General features: G+C 40.3%; 2 protein-coding genes across 5 annotated transcripts; one reads left to right on the top strand and one right to left on the bottom strand.

Moving 5' to 3' along the window:
• Positions 1-7,471: 7,471 nt before the first annotated feature.
• Positions 7,472-16,619, bottom strand: FBXO43 (F-box protein 43). 2 transcript variants are annotated; one of them, XM_053395540.1, is made up of 6 exons: positions 16,081-16,619; positions 14,027-14,095; positions 11,073-12,586; positions 10,147-10,249; positions 9,060-9,245; positions 7,472-8,010 (listed from the first exon to the last, which is right to left on the bottom strand). In XM_053395540.1, the coding sequence occupies exons 3-6, from the start codon at positions 12,560-12,562 to the stop codon at positions 7,762-7,764; spliced, it is 2,028 nt and encodes a 675-aa protein (XP_053251515.1). In that variant the 5' UTR covers positions 12,563-12,586; positions 14,027-14,095; positions 16,081-16,619; the 3' UTR covers positions 7,472-7,761. The 2 variants fall into 2 exon arrangements, with proteins under 2 accessions (XP_053251515.1, XP_053251514.1); XM_053395539.1 differs by lacking the exon at positions 16,081-16,619 and having other exon boundaries at positions 14,027-14,277.
• Positions 16,620-18,754: 2,135 nt separating this feature from the next.
• POLR2K (RNA polymerase II, I and III subunit K) lies at positions 18,755-22,208 on the top strand. 3 transcript variants are annotated; one of them, XM_053395557.1, is made up of 4 exons: positions 18,755-18,842; positions 19,264-19,327; positions 21,152-21,244; positions 22,048-22,208. In XM_053395557.1, exons 2-4 carry the CDS (start codon positions 19,267-19,269, stop codon positions 22,068-22,070), a joined length of 177 nt encoding a protein of 58 aa, XP_053251532.1. In that variant the 5' UTR covers positions 18,755-18,842; positions 19,264-19,266; the 3' UTR covers positions 22,071-22,208. The 3 variants fall into 3 exon arrangements, with proteins under 3 accessions (XP_053251532.1, XP_053251530.1, XP_053251533.1); XM_053395555.1 differs by having other exon boundaries at positions 18,774-18,896; XM_053395558.1 differs by lacking the exon at positions 18,755-18,842 and adding an exon at positions 18,947-18,971.
• The last annotated feature ends 4,046 nt before the right edge of the window (positions 22,209-26,254 follow it).

The following is a 26,254-nucleotide window of genomic DNA, read 5'->3' as shown; positions in this document are numbered from 1 at the left end:
TGCCCTCTGTTTCTCACAAGATCATCTGGCAGCAACTTAAAGTACTCAGAAGGGGGGAGAGTAGGCGTTTTAGTGTCTGGTTTATATCACTTGGGTTCGTATGGCATGGATACTGCTGTAATTAATTTCATTCTAGTAATGGAAAAGCACAGGCAATTTGGAACCATACTACCATGCTGTGACAGAACTTTTTTTTGGAAAAGATTTCTTCTGGCTTGTTCTCTCTGCCCCTTTCTTATGAAATCTCGTATTAACTTTATCATTATCTGCTTCAACATACTTCATGTTGAAACAGTTAACGTTGCCATCTTCTTTCTATGTATTTTAGAAACACTGTGCCCTTATTTATGCCCATTACAAATGCCCATCTATGCTGCTGATCCATAATTTCTTTAGGTAAACACTCTTGTGCTCTCTTTTACACACACCAACACACACACCAAGGCATTTCCACATGCAACAACTGGTTTGTGGACAAATTGCCACCGACTATGTGACTGCAGAAGAGGAAACACACACGTCAAGGGCTTTGAAGAAACACAAACTCAGGACGGAAGGGAGAAATGAGCTAAGAGAAAGACACATTTGGCAAATCCTCACCAGTAATCAACTTCTGCTCTGATACCTGTGTCCCCACTGTGGAAGGACGTGTGGATCCAGAATTGGCCTCCACAGTCACTTACAGACAAGACTGTGTTCATGGAAGACAATCTTACTCAGCTACGAGTGATCGCCAAAGAAAGAAGACTGTGTCCAATTCTGGGCACCACAATTTAAGGAAGATGCTGACAAGCTGGAACATGTGCAGAGGAAGGCAATCAAGAAGATCAAGGGTCTGGAAACCTTATGAAGAATGGTTGAAGGAGCTGGGCAAGAGGAAACTGAAAGGAGATATGATAGCCATCTTCAAATATTTCAAGGGCTGTCACATGGAAGATGGAACAAGCTTGTTTTTGCCTGCTTCAAATGGTAGGACCTGAACCAATGGATTCACACTACAAGAAAGGATACTCCAACTAAACATATTAGGAAGAGCTTTCTGACAGAGTTGTTCAACAGTGGAATGGACTCCCTCAAAAGGTGGTGGACTTGCCTTCCTTAAAGGTTTTTAAGCACAGGTTGGATGGTGTTTCCTGCATTGCAGGGGATTGGACTAGATGATCCTTGAGATACCTTCTAACTCTACAATTCTATGATTCTATTCTCACTTGTAGAGCTTCACTTGCATTCGCAGCACAGATGATTAGGAGGAAATGCATATTATCAATCAATTTCTGTTCCTTGTTAGGAGGAGGATGTAATATAAACACAGCTTGGAATTAAAGCAGTTGTGAATGAAGAAATTATATTTGTTTATTCTAAACTGATTATTTTAATGTATTTGTATATCTGCCAGATTGCCTTATGTTTGATCTCTTGTGATTTTATTATTCAGCTGCGACTGCCAGTTGCCTTGGAACTGTGGAAGGGGGTGAAATGATGCTCTAGCAATAGCCATCAAGCATAAGGCTATGGGCTGCCTGCATGCTTCTGCATACTTAGAAGCAGTGAGTGTTGCACCTCTGTCCAGCTCAGATGATACTGCTGAGATTATCAATTTAAGGAGTAACAAATTTTATTAACTTGCAAGAACTGGACAATACATTGAGGATGTTTCTCTAAAAAGCTTCTCTAAAGCTTTTATACGAAATGGCTTTGTGAGTGTGAAGAGGTCCCCCACTTGAACTGCTCTCAGCCCCCTGTCATTCAAGTCCTCTCTCACTCTCTGTTTGCCAAAGGGCATTTGTTCTGGCAGTTGACCTCTTCTTCTGCCCCCACAGCTCTGTAATGTTCTTCATTGCCACGTTGGTGTTCAAATTTGAGAGCCATTGAGCAACCAAAGAGGCGCCACTTTGGCCCTCTTGAGGACTTGTGAATAGTTTCAGCAACAAGTGGAATTTAAAACTTGAGAACTTTTGTTTGACAGCTTAAGAGTGTGGGAATGACCTTGAGTGAAAGATTTTGTTATGGCAGATGGTAAAGAGAAAGAGGACTCACAAGAAACAACTCTGAGATCTGGCAGACAATACAAAGTCGATCTTTCTATGCAAAGAAGGGCTTCTGTATCAGGAGCCTCTGGAACTGCAGCTGTCTCAAAGGCAAAAGTGAAAACAATGTCTTCAGAAGAAGCATTTGCTAAGGTATTGGGGAAAATAAATGATTCTCTGGAGGAACTAAAAAAGCAAGGTGCAGAAACTAAAGTACAAGTTGCTGAAACAAACAAGAAAATTGAAGAAATCTCTGGGAAAATTGATTTAAATACAAAAAGTATAACTGACCTTGGGAACAAAGTGAACTCTAATGCAGAAGCAATTGGGAAACTACTGGAGGACTCATCTACAACACGAAAGATAGCTGAGGAAGCTAAAGAAATTGCAACGGCTGCTGAGGAAAAGTTTCCACCGGTGTACAGGAAACTAGATGAGCATGAATTGGCACTTTCTATGCAGGATATGCAACGGAAGGAGAGGAACTTAAGGATCAGACTTGTGCCGGAAAAGGAAGGAGATAACTTGGTGGACTATTTGACAAAAGAATTCTCTGACTTCTGGAAGCAGGAGCTGGACAAGGAAGAATTTAAGATAGAGAGTGCATTTAGACTGGGAACAAGGCAGAGGAAGAACAGACCCAGAGATTGCTTAATAACTTTGAGATCAAAGGAGGAGAGAGATAAAATACTGAACCTGCACTACCAAACAACCCTTCAAATTGAAGATTTTCATATTGAGATTTTTAAAGATATTCCCAAAAGCATTTTAGATGCAAGAGGTTTTTACAAGGACTTGGTGATACTGTTGAAAAGGAACTACATACCATTCAGGTGGGAGTTTCCTCAAGGCTTGTCTTTTAAATACAAGGGGAAGAAAAGAAGAATAAAGTCAGTGAGTGATAAAGACAAGTTTTTAGGAGAACACGAAGAAGACCTACAGAAAGAGGCGTTTCCAGGACAAGGGCATCCTTCAAGCAAGGGACCACTAGACACGGATACGGAATCATCGACAAAAGAGGAACAACAATTGGGAGCTGTAGGAGGAAAGAGTAAATAGCCCCATCATGGCCCTGCAACTTTTAACCTGGAATTGTAACGGACTAAATATCCCCAGAAAAAGAAAAAATATATTTCATGCTTTAAGGAAAGACCAATTGGACTTGATTTGTTTACAAGAGACCCACGTGACAAGAGCACATAGAAAATTATTGATAAATAAAAGATTGGGACAAGAATTTATATCTTCAGACAGAGTAAAAAAGAGAGGAGTGGTGATCTATGCAAAGGAAAGTCTGCAACCGAAACAAATCTTTAAAGATGATCAAGGAAGATATTTGGCAATTGAAATTCAATCTCAAGGAGCAAAGTTTTTGATAGTGGGAAACTATGCACCAAATGAGGGGAAAGCTGAATTTTTTAAGAAGTTGCATGAGACTTTGATGGACTACATGGATTACAACTTAATTGTGATGGGAGACATGAATGGAGTAGTTTCAACAAATATGGACAAAGCACAAAGACAGGTAGTTACAAAAGACGGAAGACTGCCAAAAACTTTCTTTGAAATGACTGACAATATGGACTTGATTGACATTTGGAGAATAAAACACCCATTAGAAAGAGAGGGAACCTTCTTTTCTGAAGCCAAAATGACATGGACACGGATTGACCAAATTTGGGTGACTAGCAGTATGGCGTCGAACATAAAGAAAGTGGAAATCTGCCCAAAAACCTTCTCCGACCATAACGCAGTAAAGATGGTGATGAAGCAAACAACAACTGGTTCCTTCAGATGGAGAATGAATGACACCTTACTTGGAGATGAGGAGATCTGCAAGAGGGCCCAAAAAACTTTGAAAGATTATTTTGAAATTAACTTGAAGACTAAAGTAGAAAAAAGAATAGTATGGGACGCAAGTAAAGCCGTGATGAGAGGATTTTTGATACAACAAAATACATTAAAGAAAAGAAGGCAAAATGAGAGGAAAGAGAAAATCCTGGAAAAGATAAAAGAAGGGGAAAGGAAACTAAGATCGAAGCCAAAATCGCAAGAGATTTTAAGAGAAATCAAATTATATCAAACACAATTTATGGAATTGATGAATCAAGAAATAGAATGGAAAATTAAACAAATGAGACAAAAGACTTTTGAATCTGCAGATAAATGTGGCAAGTTACTGGCTTGGCAAATAAAGAAGAGACAAAAACTCAACACGGTAACAAACTTAGAAGTGGATGGAAAGAACATATGTAATCCAGTGGAGATTAGAAACTGTTTTCAGAGCTACTTTAGACAATTGTATACACAAGGGCCGCAGAAAGAAACGGATATACAACAATTCCTTGAGAAAAATGGGCTGAAAAAGATCTCTCAGGAAAGTAAGATAATTTTGAATCAGGAGATATCAGCACAAGAAATAGAAGGTGCCATCCAAAGTATGACGTTGGGCAAATCTCCCGGACCGGATGGACTGACTTCCAAATATTACAAAGTTTTGAAGGAAGGGTTAATACAACCCTTGAAGGAAGTCTGCAACGAGATTATGGAGGGGAGAAGGGCACCCGACACGTGGAGGGAGGCCTACATTACACTTATACCAAAGACAGAGACTGAAAAGACCCAACTTAAGAACTACCGACCCATCTCGTTACTAAATGTGGATTACAAAATCTTTGCTGATATTTTAGCAAAGAGACTGAAAAGAGTATTGATGGAGGAGATTCACGGGGACCAAGCGGGCTTTCTCCCGAAAAGACATTTGTCGGACAACGTAAGGAATATAATTGACATTTTGGAGAAGTTGGAAGTGAATATAAACACTAAGGCAGTTTTGATATTTGTGGACGCCGAGAAAGCCTTTGACAATATATCTTGGAGTTTTATGCTGAAGAACCTCCGGGGGATGGGGGTAGGCCAAGGGTTTGAAAATGGTATAGGTGCAATATATTCTGAACAGAAAGCAAAATTAATTGTAAATAATGTGGTTACAGAAGAGTTCAAGATTGAAAAAGGGACACGTCAGGGGTGCCCTATCTCCCCACTACTTTTTATATCGGTCCTTGAGGTTTTGCTTAATATGATTAGGAAGGACCAGTTGGTCAAAGGGGTTCAGGTCGGAGTTAAACAATACAAATTGAGAGCATTTGCAGATGACCTGGTACTTACATTACAAGAGCCAGAAGCTAGCACGAAAAGAGTTTTGGAAATAATTCAAGAGTTTGGTCAAGTGGCAGGATTTAAATTGAATAAGTTAAAGACTAAGGTATTGGAGAAAAATCTAACACAGTTTGAAAAAGAAAGGTTTCAGAATGAGACAGGGTTGACTGTGGTTAAAAAAGTGAAATATTTGGGAATAAATATGACAGCTAAGAATGTGAATCTATTTAAAGATAATTATGAAAAAACTTGGACAGAAGTGAAAAAAGATTTGGAGATTTGGTCAAACTTGAAGCTTTCCTTGTTAGGTCGTATTGCAGTTATAAAAATGAATGTATTGCCAAGAATGTTGTTTTTGTTCCAAGCATTACAAATAATGGATAAGACGGATTGTTTCAAGAAGTGGCAAAAAGACATATCTAAGTTTGTCTGGCAGGGCAAGAAGCCCAGAATTAAATTTAAGATACTAACGGATTCAAAGGAAAGAGGGGGGTTTGCCCTGCCAGACTTTAAACTGTACTATGAAGCGGCAGCTTTCTGCTGGCTAAGAGATTGGCTACTTCTTGAAAATACAGATATTTTGGATTTGGAAGGTTTTAATAATATTTTTGGGTGGCATGCATATTTGTGGTATGACAAGGTTAAAGCACATAAAGGTTTTAAAAACCATATTGTCAGAAAAGCACTATTAAATGTCTGGATTAGATATAAAGACTTGCTGGAAAGTAAAACTCCAAGGTGGTTGTCGCCAATGGAAGCTAAGGCAGTTAAAAAGTTAAATATGGAGTCTAAATGGCCAAGATACTGGGAAATTTTGGAAAAGGAAGGGGACAGACTGAGATTGCAGAGTTTTGAGAAACTAAAAGGGAAGGTGAGAGATTGGTTGCACTATCATCAAATAAATGAAGTGTTTAAAATGGACAGTAAAATTGGCTTCCAGGTGGAAAAATCAAAACTGGAGACTGAATTGTTAGAATCCAGTACTAGAAATTTGTCAAAAATGTATAATTTGCTGCTGAAATGGAATACACAAGATGAAACGGTTAAATCAAGTATGATTAAATGGGCTCAGGACATTGGTCATAACATTTTGTTTGCTGATTGGGAAAAGTTGTGGACCACCGGGATGAAATTTACGGCATGTAATGCCTTAAGAGAAAATATTATGAAAATGATCTATAGGTGGTACATAACCCCAGTCAAGCTTGCAAAGATCTACCATTTCCCTGATAATAAATGTTGGAAATGTAAGGAAAAGGAAGGTTCATTATTTCACCTCTGGTGGACGTGCCCGAAGATTAAGGCATTCTGGGAAATGATCTATAATGAATTGAAAAAGGTATTTAAATATACCTTCCCTAAGAAACCAGAGGCCTTTCTCTTGGGTATTGTCGGCCAAGGGGTGTTAAAGAAGGATATAACCTTTTTTATGTATGCTACAACAGCAGCAAGAATACTCATTGCAAAGTACTGGAAGACACAAGATCTACCCACTCTGGAAGAATGGCAGATGAAGGTGATTGACTACATGGGCCTGGCAGAGATGACGAGCAGGATCCGAAACCAGGGAAGAGAAGCAGCGGAAGAAGAATGGAAAAAATTTAAGGACTATTTAAAGAAATATTACAATATTAATGAAAGTTAGAATGATGTTGGATTAGAAAGTAAACGGTTACTATTAGTAACGGTTAAGACAAGGAGAATAAGGAGGATTAAATTAAAATAAAATAAGGGAAGATTTGCTGATTAATTGATTAGAATCTGGAATACAGAAAAGGGAGGCACGAGGAAGTCGGGGAAGTAAGGTAAAAGAAATTAAGAAATGAAATTGTACTTGTGTTTTGTGTTTGTGTTTTTGTTTGTTTATGTATTTGTTGTGTTTGTTGTATTGTTATGTTATGTTTTTGTCGTTATAAAAAATTCTTTAATAAAAATATTATCAAAAAAAAAAAATATTAACTTGCAAGAACTGTTACCTAAATTTACTTGGTTTTCTCTTCCTTACCCACACCTTTTTCATTTTGCAGTGTGTCTATTAGATTGTTAACTTGGGCAAGCAGGGAGTCTTATCTTTTGATCTCTGTATAAGACTTCAAAAATAATAATAGTGATGCTTGATATTAAATAAAATAATTTTGGCTTGATCTATGCAGTATGTTTTAATGTACTATTATGGCAATATCTCCTCACATTTATCATAAAATACTCCTTAAAATGTAACAAATATTTAATTATTTTTAATTTAACATTGTGACAAGAACAGTATTTAAAATCTCAGAACACGGTTGTAAGATGTAGTAAAAACTACATTGAAAGTACTTTATTGAAATCTCATTGAATGTGTCTGGCAAAGTGACAAACACCAAGACAAAGAGTTTAAAATGTTTTCACTTTTTTCTGAAATGTATCAAAAGTCAAGTTTATGATATTTACACAGAGAATTAAATTATCAACTTGATTAATGGTCAAAATTACAATATGTAATACTTTCAAAATGCATAATTATTTAAAAGTGCTACCTATACAAAATAGAATTGAGGGGGAGGGGAAATACGTTCCATTCATTTGAAGATATTTAGAGACGTTTTAAGTTTCTCTTGCTTTTTGCACTTCCTGGCAGAGCATCTTTTCTGTTTTGTCGTTTAGCAGATGGACTGCTACAGTCTCTTGATCCGTGGAAGGCATAAAGACATAAAGTGCAGAAGTCAAACGCACAGTCCTCCCGGCTACAGAGTCCTCTTTTTTGAAAGGCTTGGTATTTTGCAGGACACCGACATCTTGGACAAGGTTTTAAAGCTTCGTCACTGAAAAGGGATCGGGCAACCTACATCAGGGGAAGAGATATTTAAGATTTGGTCATGCATTCATTTTTATAAGGCTGCTAACTACCCTATCCTGTTTCTTTAATTTCTGGAGAATTGTAACGGAATGAGTAAATTAATTTTCACTATAGAAATTGTTATGTACTGAAGTTCTCACCCTGGGCCAGCAGGGGGATACTGTAGATAGTTATGCAAATGAAGGATCGAAAGTGACGTTCAGTGATTGGATAGTTTTAGAAAGTTGCTACAGTAACATACTGGAGCTCTATATAAGCAGGCTGACTGAGCCCTTCAGCTCAGTTCTGTTCTGGCCTCTGAATAAACAAGAGCTGTTTGAAGAATCGCTGTGTCGTCTGATATGTTCACCCACAACTTAACAGAAATATATCAAGATAGAAGAGTCAATAAAATTTTATCCCAGATGACAAGATACAGCAAAAGAGACAAATGGTAAATGTTACTAATATGGGCCTATGGGCAGTATCCAACTAAACAGTTCCTCTACTGCAGGGGTCAGCAAACTTTTTCAGCAGGGGGCCACTCCACTGTCCCTCAGACCTTGTGGGGGGCCAGACTATATTTTGGAAAAAAATATGAACGAATTCCTATGCCCCACAAATAACCCAGAGATGCATTTTAAATAAAAGCACACATTCTACTCATGTAAAAACACGCTGATTCCTGGACTGTGCGTGGGTCGGATTGAGAAGGCGACTGGGCCGGATCTGGCCCCTGGACCTTAGTTTGCCTACCCATGCCCTACTGCAAGGACTTTTAGCTGCAAAATGGAACTTCCCCATCATCTCCTCTCTCCCTGTGCAACCCCTGAATCTGTTATGAGGTTTTCCCCAGCCCTCCGGGGCCAACTTAGGGGGTCACATAGGAAAGGACAGAGTGAGGAAGGTCCAGCTAAAAGTCCTTGCACTAGGAGAACTATTTAGATAGCCCCGTCACTTTCCCCTCATACTTCTTGTGGCAGCCTTCGCTTAACTTGTATCTGGCAACATTCATTACTAAAAGAATCTTTCTCACACATACTTCAGTTTCCTACCTTTACACACACTTCTTCTTTGCTAGCTGACTGAAGAACAGGGCTGCATCCACGAGGTGTCAAAGACTCGTCACAAGAGGGCCGCATTTGTAATACAGCAGGTTTTGCTTGAGCCTGGACTGATCGTAGTGCAAATCTGGTCATCAGAAGTCTAGTGGCAGCATCTTCAGTATCTGGCAGGTGTCTCTGGTAAAATAACCAAACACCACAAATTACTTCCTCAAAGAACAAACTGAATGTGCTGTTTACTACTTAATGCCAGCCATGGCTTGTAGCAGAAGCCCATACTGGGAAGAAGGGGATGCCATGCAGTCAGAACCATCTTGGGTGCTGGCTGGAGAGGTGGTAACACAGAGACTGGGGAGCATGGCTGGCTGCTCTAGACTCAAGCTGCCTGAAGCCATGAGAGAAGCAGGGAGAGACACTCTTGAGAGGACAATGCTGTAAGATCTGCAGCTCCCTCCAGCTACACTCAGGTTGTATATATGTGATTAAATTCACTACAGTCTACACTACATCTTGACTCCCAATGGAAGCACAACTCTGGGTGAGGGGGGGAAACCCCCCAGAATTTTGTGCACTGCTTGGCAGAGATTGGGGGTTTGTGTGCCACCTTTGTTACAATACAGCTTGAAAAAATAGTTTGGCAAATAAAGATGATTCGAGTATGGGTCAAAGGGAGACGACTACGAAAAGGACCAGGTTTAATCCAAAACCCATCTGCCAGAAGCATTTTAAAAAATCAAAACAAACCCCCAAAAGGTCTTGAAAGAACTATTTAAAAATAAATGTGCAAATGTGTGGCTAGACACTAAAGACAGTGGGTTATATCCAATTAAGTCATCCTGAGTAGGCCTACTGAAATCAAGAAACTATGAATCTAGTTTATAGACTCATTTCTATTCTCAGTATGAATTTGTTGGTTATCAGCCTAAATCTTTTAATCAATAAGTAGCACATGTAAGCAGTACAATTTCATCTGATGAAATGTCTATTAGATACGGAGTTTTATTTCTGCTTTTCCTCCTCTTCAACCCATACTGTCTCACCAAACACCCTCAATAATGCCCGTGCAGTGGTATATTACCTTAGCTTCAACTGCCAGCTGTTTTATGTACAACTTTCTCCTCCGATTCGCATGTCTATCTTGTATAACAATTTCTCGCCAGTTCTTGCTTACTTTCCACATACTAAAAGAAAGAATCGCTATCAGCCACAATTCAAACATTTTGCTAGAATTCAGAATGGGGCTGCTTTGTCCTCAAGGAACCTGATCTGCATTAATGTCTTCACCAAGAATGAATAAATGAACTTCAATGATAGCTGCAGCACAGGATCAAGGCGACAAGTGCTGTGAAGCTGACATACATCCAAGTATAGGGATATTTACATATATATTGGTCACTTTTAATCATCATACCCTCTCGTCACAGAGGGACAGACAACAATATTATTTTATTTGCTAATGTTTACCGTTAATACTTAGCATTTTTAAATATTATTTATGCTTCAACCTTGCTATGCTTAATAGTTACATGCCAAATTCCCAAACCTTAATTAATGGAGGAAGCCAAAAGATTTGTCATTTTGTAAAAGGTTATAATACAAAAACAGGGTATCCAAACGGGAAAACTGGAGTGAAGTTGTAACTGCAACAAAACGTGGAGTGCTTCAGGTTTATAGCCACTCCCTCCCATTTTTCCTTCCTTCCCTCCCCGTTTTTCATCCCCCACCCCAGGCAGCTAACACCTGTGCCCACTAAGGATGTTCAGTCTTCTGTGGCCTGCTCTGGGCTTTGCTTAGATTTTTCTCCAAATAATTTTTGTTCTTCTGCAAATTATGATGCTCCCACAAGCCTCATGGTGCCTCCCATGTGTGTAGATGGTGCCATTTTGGCTACATAAGCACTCAGATAACTGAATTCACTACTAGTATACAGAATTTCAATTATGTTACACTTGTACAATGTCATTAGGGGGCACCCAGTGAAAGTCCCGAAGTCGTTTCTTTTACCTGCATAGGCTTTCCACAGTCAGGATATCTAAAATCAAAGTAAGAACATGTCTTAAGTCTCTGATTCTTAATTCTGTTAATATATCTAGTTTCTCAATGCCCATTTTCCTGCCAATGAGTTGAGCCACAATACACTTCAGCGCAGATATGTCAGCTCCATCAATTTTCTTCAGCAGGTCATCTTGTTTTGTTCTTTTACTTCTGTTTTGCATAAATAGTGCACGCACTATCTGCAAAGCAGGGGTTCTTGACAGACTGCCAAAATCTGGAGCCATGCATTTGTCATCCTCATGAAAAACCAATTCATTGCTTTCGGTGATAGAGCCAGCTATCTTTAGTATGCATTTTGAATGAGCCACAGTGGTATCACAGTCCTCCTCTTTTTCTGATTGGGAACCACATTCTGAAAGTGTGGATAATCTTCTTGAGCGTTGTAGCTTTCTTACCTTTCTTTTAGAGTTTAGAGTGCTAGATGATTCTGTACGTTTTTGAAGTAGTTCTTGGAAAGATCCCTCATGTTCTGACAAGGACTCCTCCGATTTATCTAAACTAAGTGAATTATAGCTGCTGCTACCAGGGGTTGATAGGCTCAAGTCACTTATTTCTTTAACTGGAGGGGTATTTATTTCAGATATATTAAGACTAAATCCTTCTACAAGACTATTGATGGGTGTGATAAATCTATCATCATTTGTCTCAGACAATGTACAGTTAGGAGTTTCAATCAATTCTGGACAAGTGCTTTGATCATTAAAACTATTAAGAACATTGTCAATAAAAATATTAGGTGTATTTGTAGATGATTTAGGCTGGATTGGAGATAAACAACCTGGCTCGGACAAGCAGCCGCCTTTAGATTTTGAATCATCTATTGTAGATGTCCTCTGCTGAGAGAAAACAAGCCTGAGTTTCTGACAACCAGAAATAGGGTCCTCACTTTTTAAAGTACTAGTAGCCAAAGGCTTGTAGCTCTTCTCTCTTGGAGAATCCAAGGCACATTTTGAAATTATTTCATCAAGACTAAGAAAGTGAGCTAAACATGTTTTTTTCTGACGGCTCCCTGAAGATACTTGTTTTTCAGAACACCCCAAAGAACCAACAGAAGCTGATTTAGACACAAGCAATCTTCTGCGGAGTGACAAGTCTTTTTTAACAACTTTTGGTGTTTCATATAAGTCTGTATGTGTAATTGGTTCCTTTCTTTCTGATAAAAAGGTAACATTTTCATGGTCAATGGGAGACAATGAAGTGCTTAAACTAGAATGTGCATGTTTTGAATATTCAGGCAGGCCTGTTTCATTCTGTTCGCCTTTATGTTCTGCATCATTATAATCAAAGCTTGGGTCTTTTAATGATCCATTGTATCCACTGTCATGAAATATGGAAGGGGAGCAAGAATCTTTAAAGCTGAAGTATCTTGCACTGTTGCCAGGAGAGGTCAGTCTGCCTCTTTTAAGAATACTGGATAGAATTGAGTGGCTTTCTGACATCTTGTGCTTGGAACTGGTTATGATCTGTAAAGTGGAAACAGCATTTTACAATTAATAACACCATACCTAGAATCTCTGGGTACCAAACAAAACACTTATATGAAGCTATTTCATCAGAGAAGGAAGCCAGTCACCACAGTTGAATGCTGCTAGAATATGGATTGCCTATGTACCTATTATAAAGTTAAAGGAAAAATGCTCCACTATGTTCGTAGTAAGAGGTCACTCAAGTTATCATTTACCATTCAGTTGCCTCCTTTAAAAATATCATGACATTACACATTCACAAATAAGGGTTATAGTTTTTCAAAAAGCTCATATTGAAGTAACCGGAAGCCCCCACCATGCAATCTCAACCATATCTAATCAGAAGTCCTATTTAATTTAATAGGGCTTCCCCCTCTGGTAAGTACAGTTAGAAATGCAGTCATAGCCTTCATTTGAGTGATATGGCTTAGTAACCTTGCATATATAGACAGAGCAAAACAAAAATCTGTCTTATCAATAAGCAGTAAAATGTTGTACTGCAAATAGCATGAGGGGCATTAGAAAGATTTCGGATTATGCTCCTATGTGGTATAAAGGCTCTGCTTAACTGCAAGCAAATGTGTCTTGATTTTTATAGCAGTTGGTTAGTAAAAATGATTTTAAACATTAGCTTAAATTGGTCTGTTTTTTGTGATTTAAAATCAATCCACTCCGGGTGCATTCTGTTTTGCTGCTTCCTGCTGCCTCGCCATACCACACTTACCTGTGTTGTGCAGCGGCACCCACAAAGCACCAGCAGCAGCGCTGGCTTCCATGAGATCTCGTGAGATTTCGGAGAGATCTCATTGGATACCGGCAGCACTGCCAGTGGAGGCAGAGAGACAGGCAGTGGAGGAGAGGTGGGTGCTGCCTTTTTGTATTCTGCCGCTCAAAGTGGGCACCTCACCTTGCCTCGCCAATAGGCTGGGCCTGAAACACTCCGCTCTCTCCCTAAGGCTTGCTAGTCTAATGGAATTGTTCGTTTTATTTAAACCGCTGACTCTCATGAAAGATCACAAATTATTTTTGCAAATCCACCCAGTCTTACAAGTGGTTTGCCATGCACCTTTCAGGAGCTGTTCAAAAAACAAACAAATCCTGTTCTCATGGTATAATAGAACTAGCTGCTCAGTTCTTTGGATCCTGGCCAGTACAGTGGTACCTCGGGTTAAGTACTTAATTCGTTCCGGAGGTCCGTTCTTAACCTGAAACTGTTCTTAACCTAAAGCACCACTTTAGCTAACGGGGCTTCCTGCTGCCGCCGCGCCACCGGAGCACGATTTCTGTTCTCATCCTGAAGCAAAGTTCTTAACCCGAGGTACTATTTCTGGGTTAGCAGAGTCTGTAACCTGAAGCGTATGTAACCTGAAGTGTAAGTAACCTGAGGTACCCCTGTATTTGCAATGACTCTTCAACAAACTAAGATTTTGTACTTACCCTGATGGAGTCACAAGGAGGCTGAAGTTAAATAAATACTCCACAACTGTACAGGCATCACCTAGGATGCTGAGGGACAAAAACATTTGCTATTACAAAACATAGCATAACTTTCTTAGACTTTAGTATATGGTGGGCCAAAGTTTCTTATGATTGTATGGGAATCACAGGTTGTGCAGAACACAGCAACCTATCCCATGGTAGGTTATCAGCTGACAGTATAAATGAGGTCTCCCAAGTCCTGCACTGCCTTCCAAGGTAGACCTATAGAGTCTTAAAATGCATTTGTAATGCAGTTACTACCTCCACCCTCCAGTTAAGTTTGTACTGTGTGCTTGGAATAACATTTCATGTGTTTGATGAAGTGAAATCTACAAAGGTATTGTTAATTACAAATGTTTCACTCTTTAAGGCACAAGACTAACACAACGACGCAGAGAACAAACTGACATTTTTAGTGTCTTCCTTGTAAAAAAAAAAGGCTTAAGTAGCTGAGTTTTTAGCTTAAAGTAAAGACAGCTGAAGGAACATGACACAGGATTATAAAAACCATGAACAATATAAAGAAAGTAACTAGAAGAAGTGTTATTCACGTTCTCAACACAGGAGAACCAAGGGTCATCTAACAAAACGGATTGTTCTGAACTTGCTACTAGGGAGATGGAAGTACTTCAAACAATACAAACATTTACCTAGAGAATCAACTGTCACAGTTGTTGCTATAGCCACTTGCACAGATGGCTTTAGGGTTGTCAAATCACAACCCAGAGGTTCCCCCTGTACTTTTAATCTAACACTGAATCAGAAGACTAGGTTAATTTCTCTCTCCCCATTTCCCTGTCTTTTTCCTTGTGTCTTGTCCCTCTGTGGTAGTAAACACTCCTGATCAGCTGCAAATCATGCATGATTAGTCTCATTCAGTGGTGGGCTTAAAAGTACAGAGGAGCTTTTCAAACGAGACCTGGAAAGTGGAAACTGACTGTTTTTTAAAGGCTTAGATATATACACACTGTTTATTGCTTAGGAAAATTGCAAAATGGAACCTCCATTGGTGGCAAGTTGTAATTACCAGCTATATGGAGCAAACAGGAAATTATCACCTGTACACAATATACCAGTGTCATCTTCCTCACTTGCTTGGAAGATGTTTAGAATTTAGAACTATGATCCTCTGCTTTAAGTAAGTAAGAAAAGAAACAGTTATTAGTATAAATGCAGAGCCAGTAGAAGACACATAAGGCAATAATGTGTGTTTCTGGAAACAACTAGGTTGGGATCATAATTTCTTAAGGCACCATCCACAGTATGCTCTAATTAAGTGGCCTGCAAATTAATGCAAAAAAGAATAATTGTGCCTAAAAACAAAACTACAAATGTAAAGTCTTAACTTTATAGCTTTCTCTATAGTGACTTTTAAAAATACTGAATATAAAAAACTGTTTGTCAATGTGTCTGTTTTAAGCAAGAGCATTAGAAAAGCAGGATTTTCTAGTGCAAATGTGTGTTTTCTTCACCCCCATCTTTCCATCACCTGTACCACAGTAACAGTACAATCCTACAGGTGTCTACTCAGAAGTAACTCCCATTGTTATTCCCAGATAATTGTGTACAGCCTCTACAGAACACTTTCTCTCACTTTCTCTTCCAGCTAGGATTTCATTAACTCCATCATTCAGGACTGATTTAGGGGAGAACAGTGGCTGTGTGAGATCTCCCTCAAAACACACAACAGCCCTACTTACCTTGTGAATTTGAAAGGCAGGAGCCGCTTCTCATGGTTTCCTTATTGTTAAAATCAGAATACCTTTTTAACATGGGGAGGAGGGGACGGTGAAATGGAGGAAAGGCGTCCAAGATGGAAAAAAAGAAACAAAACAAGCCAAGCACTCTACCAAACATATAATCTTAATCATGAAACTGATAGGTATGGTTAGAGTCAAAGTATGTTCAAATGAATGGATTAACATTAAAGTTAATTAACTGTACTCTGTTTTCTTTTAGTAAATGGCCTAAAATAACAGGGACAGAAACGGGACTTTGAGGGGTTCAGTCACCTTGAGTGCAAAACACCACCAGCAGCAGTTCCACACACTCCAAATCCTCGCACAAGTCAATGGAGACGGTGAAAAGGGCGCTGCTCCCACATGTGGAGCAAGAGATGGGTGCGGGGCGGCGGCTGGAAAGAGTGATTAAAGAGGGCTTTTAAAAGGGAACGAATTCGCACCCATCCTAAGAACTGGCAGGGGCTGCGCGCAAGATCTATGCAGAAAGAGCACGTCTCTCTGCCTGTTGGAGAAAAAGCAGCAGCAGCAGCAGCAGCAGCTCTGGGCTTCCCCCGCTCCAGCTCGCCTCAGCCCCAGAGCGTTGCCCTAAGCGAGAAAGAGAAACGCCTCCCGCTGCACTGCCCGCGTGCGCCTGCCGTGGTTTTCCCTCGCTCAGTTTTGAACTACCCGCCTTTTCCCAACTGCTGCAGCTTCTCTCCTCCGCTCCCTCTTCCTCCGCGTTGCTTCCTAGGAGAGGAGCTGAAAACGGACGCCACGCGCAAGACCGGCAGAGAGAGGGAGGGAGGGAGGGAGGCAGAGGGGAGAAGTTGCAGTTGTGCATTAATTGCAAAGGACAGAAAGTTTCGTGAACTGAGGCTGGGCAAGGAGCAAGTTGCAGAGCTTTTCTCTGAAGGCGTGCTAGCTAACACGCGTCGATGCGTGTGCATTTTTATAACCTGGGGGCGTGTGAAGGAGGGCTTTCGCCTGTCGATTTCCTATAGTTGACCTCCTTACCCCATGACCCACTTCCTTTCACAAGAACTGGATTTCTCTGGCCGTCTTCGGTGTTTTTCAACCACACATGAACACATTATATACTCCGTATTAATTGAGGTGGATGTACACCTTCTCTCTCCCCCCCCTTCCCTATGGTAGATTAGAATTTCCACTTCCCCCGCTATTAAGGAGAAGAGAAATGTCATCTTTCACAGCAGACAGAACTAATGTTAAGAATGAGCCAGGAAATCCAAGGTCCAAATCCTGTAAGGACCACAAATTGCAGTTCCCTCACTCCACCTGCAATGTTGACTAGTGTTGACTAAGTGTAGTGTGGGCTAGCTGTGAGTTTTTAATTATAAGGTTTTTTAAAGTGTATTTTAAATGGCAATCTGCCCTGGGACGTTAGGGTGAAGGGCAATCAATACATTAAAAATTAAAATAATAATAATAAATATTATTACAAAACATTGCAAGATAATGGAAGTGAATTGCTTTGAACGGTAATAAACGGAAATCTGCCCTTATTCCCTTATGGGGTACACAAGAGCCCTTGTAGAGCCCTTTGCAGGTTCTCCATCGGTCGGAGAAAAATAACAGGCCAACCAGAGAATATTGAGAAGCAAAGCAGCTAGTAAGCCTGATCTTTATTGATCTGTTGCAACAGGGTGCTCCCCTCACACACAGGGAAGGAGGAGGACCCAGAACCCAGCTGTGTCCGCCCTAATATAGACATCTCAAATTGCCCTCTCTGGAGTACAAGACCACCCCCAGAAACATCATAAATACATCACAGAAAGGGCGGTGCAGAAATCTGAGTGCGTTGTTTATCTCCTGTCTGGCAGGTTACCTATTAATGCTTACTTGATTGGATACCCTGGGGAGCCTGGCCAGTCTTTTGTAATGATAAATACTTAGTTCCTGAGCCAGGTCACAGGCTCACACCCTATTCATATCTTAAATGTGGCCTTAAGACAGGATTTGTGAGGAAAGATACAATGGGGAGGTTTCCCACTTTGACCTTGCAGAGAAATATTTGAGGTCAATTTGCTCAGGACTTTTTTTCTGTGGGGTTTCAGACATGTGGTTTATATATTTATGTACGTGTTTGCTTGGTACATTTTTGAACAGAACAGTCTAAAATACAACTGTATACTACTTAAAAGCTTAGTACTGTTGTAGTATTCTTACTCATTGCTTCTCTGTTTTTTGGTTTGCTCCTACTGTATTTGGTTTACCCCTAGCGAGTCTAATTCTGTGTATACGGTAACTACTCAGAAACAAGCCCTACTACGTTCAGTGGGGCTTACAGGAAAGTGTTTATTATAGCCTTAAGGGCACCCAACCTATCTGAAAGATACATAACTATTTTGCATTAAAAGACACCTTGTGACAGGACACGCTGCCTCCTAACTCGTTTTTTCTTGGTGGAGGTGGGAATTGGCGTGGCTACTTGACATGAGAAAAATACACATTGCAAACGCTCAGATCCATTTTTAATCATAACCAGCCTATAAACTTTTAAGAGAGAGAAAAGGAGGGGGCGGGAAGTAGACTACAGTAAGGAAGTAGACACAACCCGATAAAGATTTTGGGTCTGAGCTCCGAGCCACAGTTCAAGTTTTACCTATGATAAATGTTCAAAACGTACGTTGCAGTGCAGTGTAATACTGGAAGCTAATGTACTGAAGTTAAAACTTGAACAAGTTGTTATAAGAAAAACTGCTCCTTTGAATTCCTATAACAAAGTATTTGCTGAGCAAACCATTAACAGCGCAATCCTAAAACATGTCTTCTCAGAAGTAAGTCCCACTGAATTCAATGGGATTTACTCCCAGGTAAAAGCGATTAGGATTGCAGCCTCTTAGGTTACTGAGTAATTCTGAAAGATTATAAAGCCCTAAATAGGGTTGCCACCCAGCTCTTTAACAACACGCCTGAACTAGCGGGGCGGGACTTGCGGGCTTGCTGTGTGTGCTTCTTACGTCATCAGCCTGCGCCCAGGAGTAGTGCTTATTAGGCTGCGCCCTAGAGCCGTGCATGGGAGATACGAACTGGTAACGGAGCTGGTTTTTAAAAATCTGTTTTGGGGGGATTGTTTCTGTTGAAAGGTGAGGTGATAAATTCCCTAATCAGGTCCTTCCCCAAAAGTTGTAGCTCATTCGTGCAGTTTCCTTCCTTCCGGGGTGAGACTATAGATCGACCCGCGAGGGTTGAGTCATGGGTTGGTTGGGGGAGTGGGTAAATAATGTAGTGTCTTCCACGTGTCGAGTACTCTTTTCTTTTGGCACACTCTTGCTTGGTTTTAAAAGTAAAAAATCGGCGTAATAAAGAAATCAGGTAGAAACCTTCCCTTTTCCAGCCTGTAGCACCATCACCCGATTTTATTTAACAACAAGCCTGAAGTGGACTTGTAAGAGAACTATGCATACGAAACACATAACAGATGTGCATGATTTGTCTTCTTTTTACTGACAGAATATGGACACCCAGAAAGACGCTCCTCCTCCAAAGCAGCAACCTATGATATACATCTGTGGAGGTAAGATCCTTTCATGCCTAACTGTTAGGAGTGTGTGATGTATAGCCTCTTGGTAAGGTGACTGTGCCACACAGTGTTGCGGAGATTGAGTTTTGTCTCAGGTTCATGAAGCCTGTCATTAATTGCATCTCAGAATTCTTTAGGTTTAAATGAGAGGGAGAGGGAGATGACACAAAGTGCCTGTTGCTGCTTTGTTTGGGGTCTCTGCTCCCCACCACAGGGCCATTTGCTACCAGCTGCATTGTGGAAAGGAGTATCAGATCCTAGCTTGTGCTCCAGTGGAATTTGTTGTTGTTTAGTCATTTAGTTGTGTCCAACTCTTCGTGACCCCATGGACCAGAGCACGCCAGGCACTTCTGTCTTCCACTGCCTCCTGCAGTTTGGTCAAACTCATTCTGGTAGCTTCGCGAACACTATCCAACCATCTCATCCTCTGTCGTCCCCTTCTCCTTGTGCCCTCCATCTTTCCCAGCATCAGGGTCTTTTCTAGGGAGTCTTCTCTTCTCATGAGGTGGCCAAAGTATTGGAGCCTCAGCTTCACAATCTGTCCTTCCAGTGAGCACTCAGGGCTGATTTCCTTAAGAATGGAGAGGTTTGATCTTCTTGTAGTCCATGGGACTCTCAAGAGTCTCCTCCAGCACCATAATTCAAAAGCATCAATTCTTCGGCGATTCCAGTGGAATTACCGGTAGTTTTATTTTGACTGGGTGGTTCTTGGTGTATCTGTTGTACTTTATAAATGCTCTAGGCCAATGAGGCCACTGATGAAAAATAAAAATATAAATCATCTATATAAATTGACAAACCCCAATATGGAATGTTAAGAACTTTCATAATTCTAGTGTAAACTAATTTATAAAATACAGTGGGAATATAGGTTTTCTGGCCTCACAATCTAAAGCATAACTGAGGAGTAGATGGGTTTAACAGAGTGCCAGGGCTGGAGCTACAACTGTGATTTAGGGAGCAATCCTATGTGCACAAAACTGGTATAAAATAAGCTGTTGTAGTTATACCAGATCCAAACCCTGTTCAGCAGCAGGGCTGTTTTTGCTCTGTCAAAAACAGAGGGGAAACAAGCCTTTAAAATGGTGTTTTACACTGCTTTGCCAGGTCACATGACCAAGGTGGGCAAGTTTAGGATCCAGCCTAACCCCTTTTTTCTGGTTGCAGACCTGGAACACCTCTGTTTTTGAACCTACATGGGCCTCGGCTCGGCTCAGCTCCAGCTCAACCAAGATGAGCAAGTTACACTGTTTTATCTTCAGCTGAGCTAAGAATTAGCCAGCTGAACCAGAAATCTGCACTGTAAACTGCTAATTGCAGCATGTCTTGCCATAGGATTGCCCCCTAAATCTGGATCATGTCAATGCCGTATTATGATGATAGTAGGGTCAGTTTGGGATTCAGAGTATCCTAGGCCAGCTCAGCCCCTACCTGGAATGTTCTAATTCAGGGTTTTCTGTCAGGTGCTGGTGGCAGAACTCCCCCCCCATTAGCACCTCCACCTACATGTTCAGTGGGTGGAATGGAGAGTTGTATGCCAGCAGTGATGCATTACTCCACAAGTAGAGGCCGGTAGGGCTAGGCGGAGGGACACCTCCACTCAATCCAACATTCTCCTTAACCCCTCAGGACTTGGATTGTAGCCTAACTTCTCTAACATTTTAGTAAAATGAGTTAGCCAGACTCTGTTCTTTTCAATAAAATGTGACATTGTTTATAATATTTTGTGTGTTATAATAAAAGGACAGTTTTTCTCTCAGGTTGCTATGCTTTGTTCTCATTGTTTTGTTTCAATTTTCATTTTTAATATATTTTCAGAATGTCACACAGAAAATGAAATAAAAGCCAGAGATCCCATCAGATGCAGAGAATGTGGATACAGAATAATGTACAAAAAAAGAACAAAAAGATGTATCCTTCTATGTGGGCCTGTTCATTGCTTGATTATTGCATGCTGATCCTAACTACCTGAAGTTTTAGAATTTGTTTAGAGTTGCTGTAATGTGATGGCGTAATTTTACACTAATAAAGGTCTACAAATCTCATCAGTACTTAAAATACTTGTGCTGCAATACTTTGATCCACTTTATATATTACATTTCATATACAGATACTCTGGTTGGTAAGTGTGTTCTTTGCCTGCCTTTCATTATACACAGCTTGGGTGGATTAGTCATATTGTGAAGTGTAATGTGTAAACTGGTCAGCCATAAATATTTTCAGCACATAGCACCATACTTGTGCATATGTATATACTGTACCCTAGTTGCTTTTATTTGCATGCCAGTGCCATTGCATTCAGTGGTGTTTAAATAGATCAGGGGTTGTCAACCTGGTCCCTACCACCCACTAGTGGGTGTTTCAGGATTCTAGGTGGACAGTAGGGGGGGTTCTACGGCACAAGCTGAATCCTCCTTCTATTGAGCACTGGTGGACGGTAAGGAAATTTTACCATCGAGAAAGATGCATTAGTGGGTGGTAGGTATAAAAAGGTTGACTACCCCTGAAATAGATAGAACAGCTGATTGCAGAGGGAGATGTGAAAGTTACACCTTGAACACTGGAAAGAAGCACAAAGCACAAACTTTCTGCTTCTTGCTTATGCCTCTTGTTGAAATGTGTTAGGAGCGTGAAATAATTGCTTGCATAATTCTTATAACTAACCGGTTTTTTTCCCTTGTGCTCTCCAGCTTTTTTCTTTAACTCTACTATAGTGGTTGTGTTTGATGCCCGATGAAGAAAACAGAAGATGCATCTGGTTTATTGCAATGTATTTTATTCATGTTAGACTTTGATTTTCTTATGGGCAAATGCATTCTTTCATTCTGACAGTGTGTAAATTATTCTGTTATGACAATAAAGTTTTATTCCAGTACTTGCTTGACATTTTTGCCAGTAATGAAATCTGATAAAACTTTTAAAAATCTTTTAAAGTTCTATAATATCACCCACTACTCTAAAATCTAATTCTCTTCCTAACTGGGAACGAAAGGGATACTATTTTATGTTAATAACGATCCCGTTTCTTTGGAACAGCTGGCAACTAATACAGGAAATCTGAATTTAGCATGGTTCCAGATACACCAATGACAACATTTGTTATTGGACCCATGACTGAAAACACAGGCTTGTCAGCCATTAACATGGTTTGAGAATTTAATATCTATGTGTGACCGTGTAAGGGTATGGTGTCATTAATTTATGGAGGATTTGTAAGCAATCTGATAGGCCCTCTAGAGGGATTATGGGAGGGTATGGGAGACAGTTGTGAATATGACTGTACACAACTGTAGACAAACCAGTTAAATCTGTCTCAGCATATGTTTGGGAAAATTCTATCAAGATAATCCATAGATGGTATAGGACACTGGTTCAATTACCCCATAGGACATACGGATTTGCACCTACCTTTTGGGAGGGATGCAATCACAGGAAACATGTCCCCTGTGATTGTCTTTCCCTATGGCCCAGGACTATCGATGGGCAATAGGTTTGGAAGTACCACAAATTATCCAGGATCATGTGGACTTCACTGCTTAGTGCAGTGGTTATGAAAGGGCAAAAGAAACCACACACACATTTTATGCTGTTTGACGGTCATTTATTACATTGGCCAACAAATCGGGTTTACAAAACAACTTCTCACCAGATCATCACAAATTTGTATGCCATGTTTCTGCTCTGAAATTTATCCTTGGATATCTCAATCTCTTCTGGCTGAAGGAAATGGTGACATCTTGGCAATATACTCTGTAAGAACAACACAGGCAACAATCACTATATAAAAGAATGAACATGATTACTTACCTGTTTCTTGTTATAGTCAATTTCTATTTTGTGACTTTGTACGATATGTATATCATTGAAAAACCAATTAAAATAGTTAAAAAATCATTTAAGGTCTAATGTGATTGTAGCATCCAAGTCAAACAGGTGGCTAAATCTAGTTGTTAGAATCTCTTATGTTTGTTTTTTTTTAAATTATGTTTATTAACATTTTCAAAAAAGAATACAAAGGAAAACAGAAAAGAGAAAAAGAAAAAAAGAAAAAAGAAAAGAAAAAGAAAAACAGCAATTTAAAAAGTTTACCATAATTATATTCCATACCCAATTTCCTTGACTTCCCCACACCTACCCTTCTTGTATTCCAATTCCAATTTTTAGCTCAGCAATTTTTATCCCCCCCACTTTACCTTATTTCCTCTAATTCAATTATCTTAAACAAATTTTAACTTCTAAACCTCTATCTTTGTATTTCAAAACTTATTCTTAACATACTTTCCCTAAATTCCTCCATCAATTTAATTAACCTATTTAAACTTAAAAATCCCAATCTTTATACACGAAACACTTATTTTTCATAATCTTTTGCTAAGGTCGGCCCCAAATCTCTCCCCAAATTCCCCATTTTTATGTTAGTGGCAAAAGCCAACTTAATTAAAACAGAATCATATTTTTACACCCTTTAAATTCCCGAAGCCCTCCCACCCCCTTTCCCGGTTTCGATCCCCAACCAAAGTCCATCAGTCCATCCAAAATCAGCCTGGCGATCTCACATCCGAGGCACTTAACCCTCTCTCAATTTCTCTCTGCCGGTTTTCTTGATAGTCCTTTATTTTAAATTCCGAATCTCGAAGAGGCTCTGTTCCAGTAAAATCCATATTTCTTCCAGCCAGACCTCCATATTTAACAATGGAGCCAAAATCTTGTTTCTTGCTTCTCATAAGTTCAAATGTCCCAAAGACTCCAGACTCTGTACTGTCCATATTTATATTCCATATGTCTTCAGATCCCCATAAGAGGAGATCTCTCCAGATTCCATTCTTCACTTCCAGCCAAACTTTCATTGTCATGTTCTTATTTTCAATTGTTTCCAACTTAACAGGCCTCTGGCTCTCTTTAGCCATCTGCAACATCCCAGCGCCTCCTTCTTTCTCATATTCTTTAAATGGCATCTCAAATGACTCAGACTCTTTCTCCTGTTTGGCTATAAGGATTTTTGTATCAGCAACAACACTTCCCTGTTCATCTGCAGGAGCTTGAATCATATCCTTTCCAGGTTCAGCAATTTTGTTTACTGTTCCCTTCATTGTTATTACACTCATAGTCAAAACATCTGTCTGCTTCTGTAGATTTCCCAAAAGACGAAAGGTCTTTTCCAGTTCAGCCAGTATTTTTCCACTTACAGCCATTTTTGTAATGTCCTGAACCCCCTCTAGAGGGATTCTAGTTACTTAATGACAAATTAACCTTTTCTTCTTTGTTTTTAACAATTTGTTACCAAATTGTATCAAATGTAACCAGCAAAGACACAGTTCTCCTTTTTTTTTACAGCTTTGACAGCTAATTTGACAGCTGTCAAAGTCTATAAACCTCTTCCACAGGCTCTCTGCCCGATCGCTCCCGGGTTTTGGGGGAGGGGTGAATTCTGTTCTCTTATCCTCCAGCACAGTCACTTAAATTGGCCCAATATAAAGTTAATTGCGCTTTTCCACAAAAAAAAAGACATTCACACAACCTTAGTAATAAAATCCTTGCTTTACGATGTTTACAAGGCGGGCAGGTTGACTTCCTTTTTAGCACCTTACCCGATCTTGCCGAATTCCCAGAAGTCATTTTCCCTTTTAAGTCCAATTACCGTGTTACTCATGGGTCGTTACTTTGATCCAAAAGTTCAAAAGAAGAAGTTAACGCTCTCCGTCCATGGCATGCGGCTTCACTCAGCAGGGGAAGCAGTCGAACTCTCAGCACCACACCTCCCTCCGTCCCCCGTTCCGAAGCCTTTAAAAAGGCTTCTTTGCGGGTCGGGGGGGCGCGCAAATGGTGCCCACCGAGTCACCAGGTCCACAGGCTTCAGCGCCTGTGGTTTCTAAGGGTCCCCGCGTCACCGCCGCGGCAGAACCCGACCCCTGTTGAGCAGATTCCCTCCGGAGCTCAGAGGGAATCCGCCATTAGACGATGGCGCCAACCCGGAAGTCCAGAATCTCTTATGTTTGAAGGGATGGAAAGAAGCATGGGGTGATGATCGTGGGTTCAGAACCAGGTTAGTGTAATGGTTAAAAGAATCAGATCTTCAAATGCTTGCTTGACCTTGAAGCTCTCTGAGGGCATCAGACCTATTTTTCTTTAGCTTTGGGTACTTTGCAGAGACCTAATAACTTGTCCTAAATGCCCTGCCATCTGATGTTGCAGAAATAATACAAATTGCTAGCTACCAGCTGAGTGAAGAACCAAGGATTGTCTCCATTTACTATTCCTATGCCATCAATTTCCAGCAAGCAGATGGAAGAAAGCTGGATCTCTTTTTTTCTATTTTGTGTTAAATTGCAGTGTAACCCTAACATCTACTAAGAAATAAATCCTGTTGAATTTAATTGAGGTTTAGGCTAAGGCTGCAACTCTTAACTCCACCTAGTAGTGTGAGGCCCCATTGATTTAAATAGGATGTTCATCTCTGTGTACAGGGTTAGAATTGTGCTACTACTTGTGTATTCCATTGTGCAGGTATCTTGTTTGCCTCCTTGAGCCTACTAATGAAAAGCCACCTTTAAGGCGGCATTTCGGTTGTACTGTTTTTATAGCAGAAGTTTGGTCCTGGGTGTGTTTTTTTTAATTAATTATGATGATGCTTTTTAGTTGCTGAACTTCATTGTTTTTATTGCCCGCTGATTTTGTTCGGCGAGTGTAAAACACGGTGGAATTGGGATATATTTAGAACAAATTCAATAGACAAGAAGACGAAACGTTAAACCGTTTTTAGATGTACGCTTTAATGAAGTGCGGGAGGAGGGGAACGAGCGCCTGCCTTCACAACGTTGGCAATCCGCCCTTTCCAGAGCGGCGGCGAAGCAGCGTCTCCTTAGCAACCGCCCCGCGCGGCCCTCGGTGGAGACGGTCTTCCTCGGGCGACGGCGCTGAGGT

Source organism: Podarcis raffonei, chromosome 7, assembly GCF_027172205.1.
Source record: "Podarcis raffonei isolate rPodRaf1 chromosome 7, rPodRaf1.pri, whole genome shotgun sequence".
Classification (NCBI taxonomy): Eukaryota; Metazoa; Chordata; class Lepidosauria; order Squamata; family Lacertidae; genus Podarcis; species Podarcis raffonei.
Note: the sequence above shows the minus strand (reverse complement) of the source record. Positions and strands in the feature narration are given on the sequence as shown.

What these genes read in the sequence shown, in the direction of transcription:
- FBXO43 (XM_053395540.1), bottom strand. Translation starts at nt 12,562, where the DNA reads ATGTCAGAAAGCCACTCAATTCTATCCAGTATTCTTAAAAGAGGCAGA. An exon ending in ACTGTGGAAAGCCTATGCAG is followed by an intron (nt 10,250 to 11,072) that starts GTAAAAGAAACG and finishes TCTTTCTTTTAG; the next exon opens with TATGTGGAAAGTAAGCAAGA. An exon ending in AAGAAGAAGTGTGTGTAAAG is followed by an intron (nt 8,011 to 9,059) that starts GTAGGAAACTGA and finishes CCCCTGATGTAG; the next exon opens with GTTGCCCGATCCCTTTTCAG.
- POLR2K (XM_053395557.1), top strand. Translation starts at nt 19,267, where the DNA reads ATGGACACCCAGAAAGACGCTCCTCCTCCAAAGCAGCAACCTATGATA. An exon ending in TATGATATACATCTGTGGAG is followed by an intron (nt 19,328 to 21,151) that starts GTAAGATCCTTT and finishes ATATATTTTCAG; the next exon opens with AATGTCACACAGAAAATGAA. An exon ending in CAAAAAAAGAACAAAAAGAT is followed by an intron (nt 21,245 to 22,047) that starts GTATCCTTCTAT and finishes ACTCTACTATAG; the next exon opens with TGGTTGTGTTTGATGCCCGA.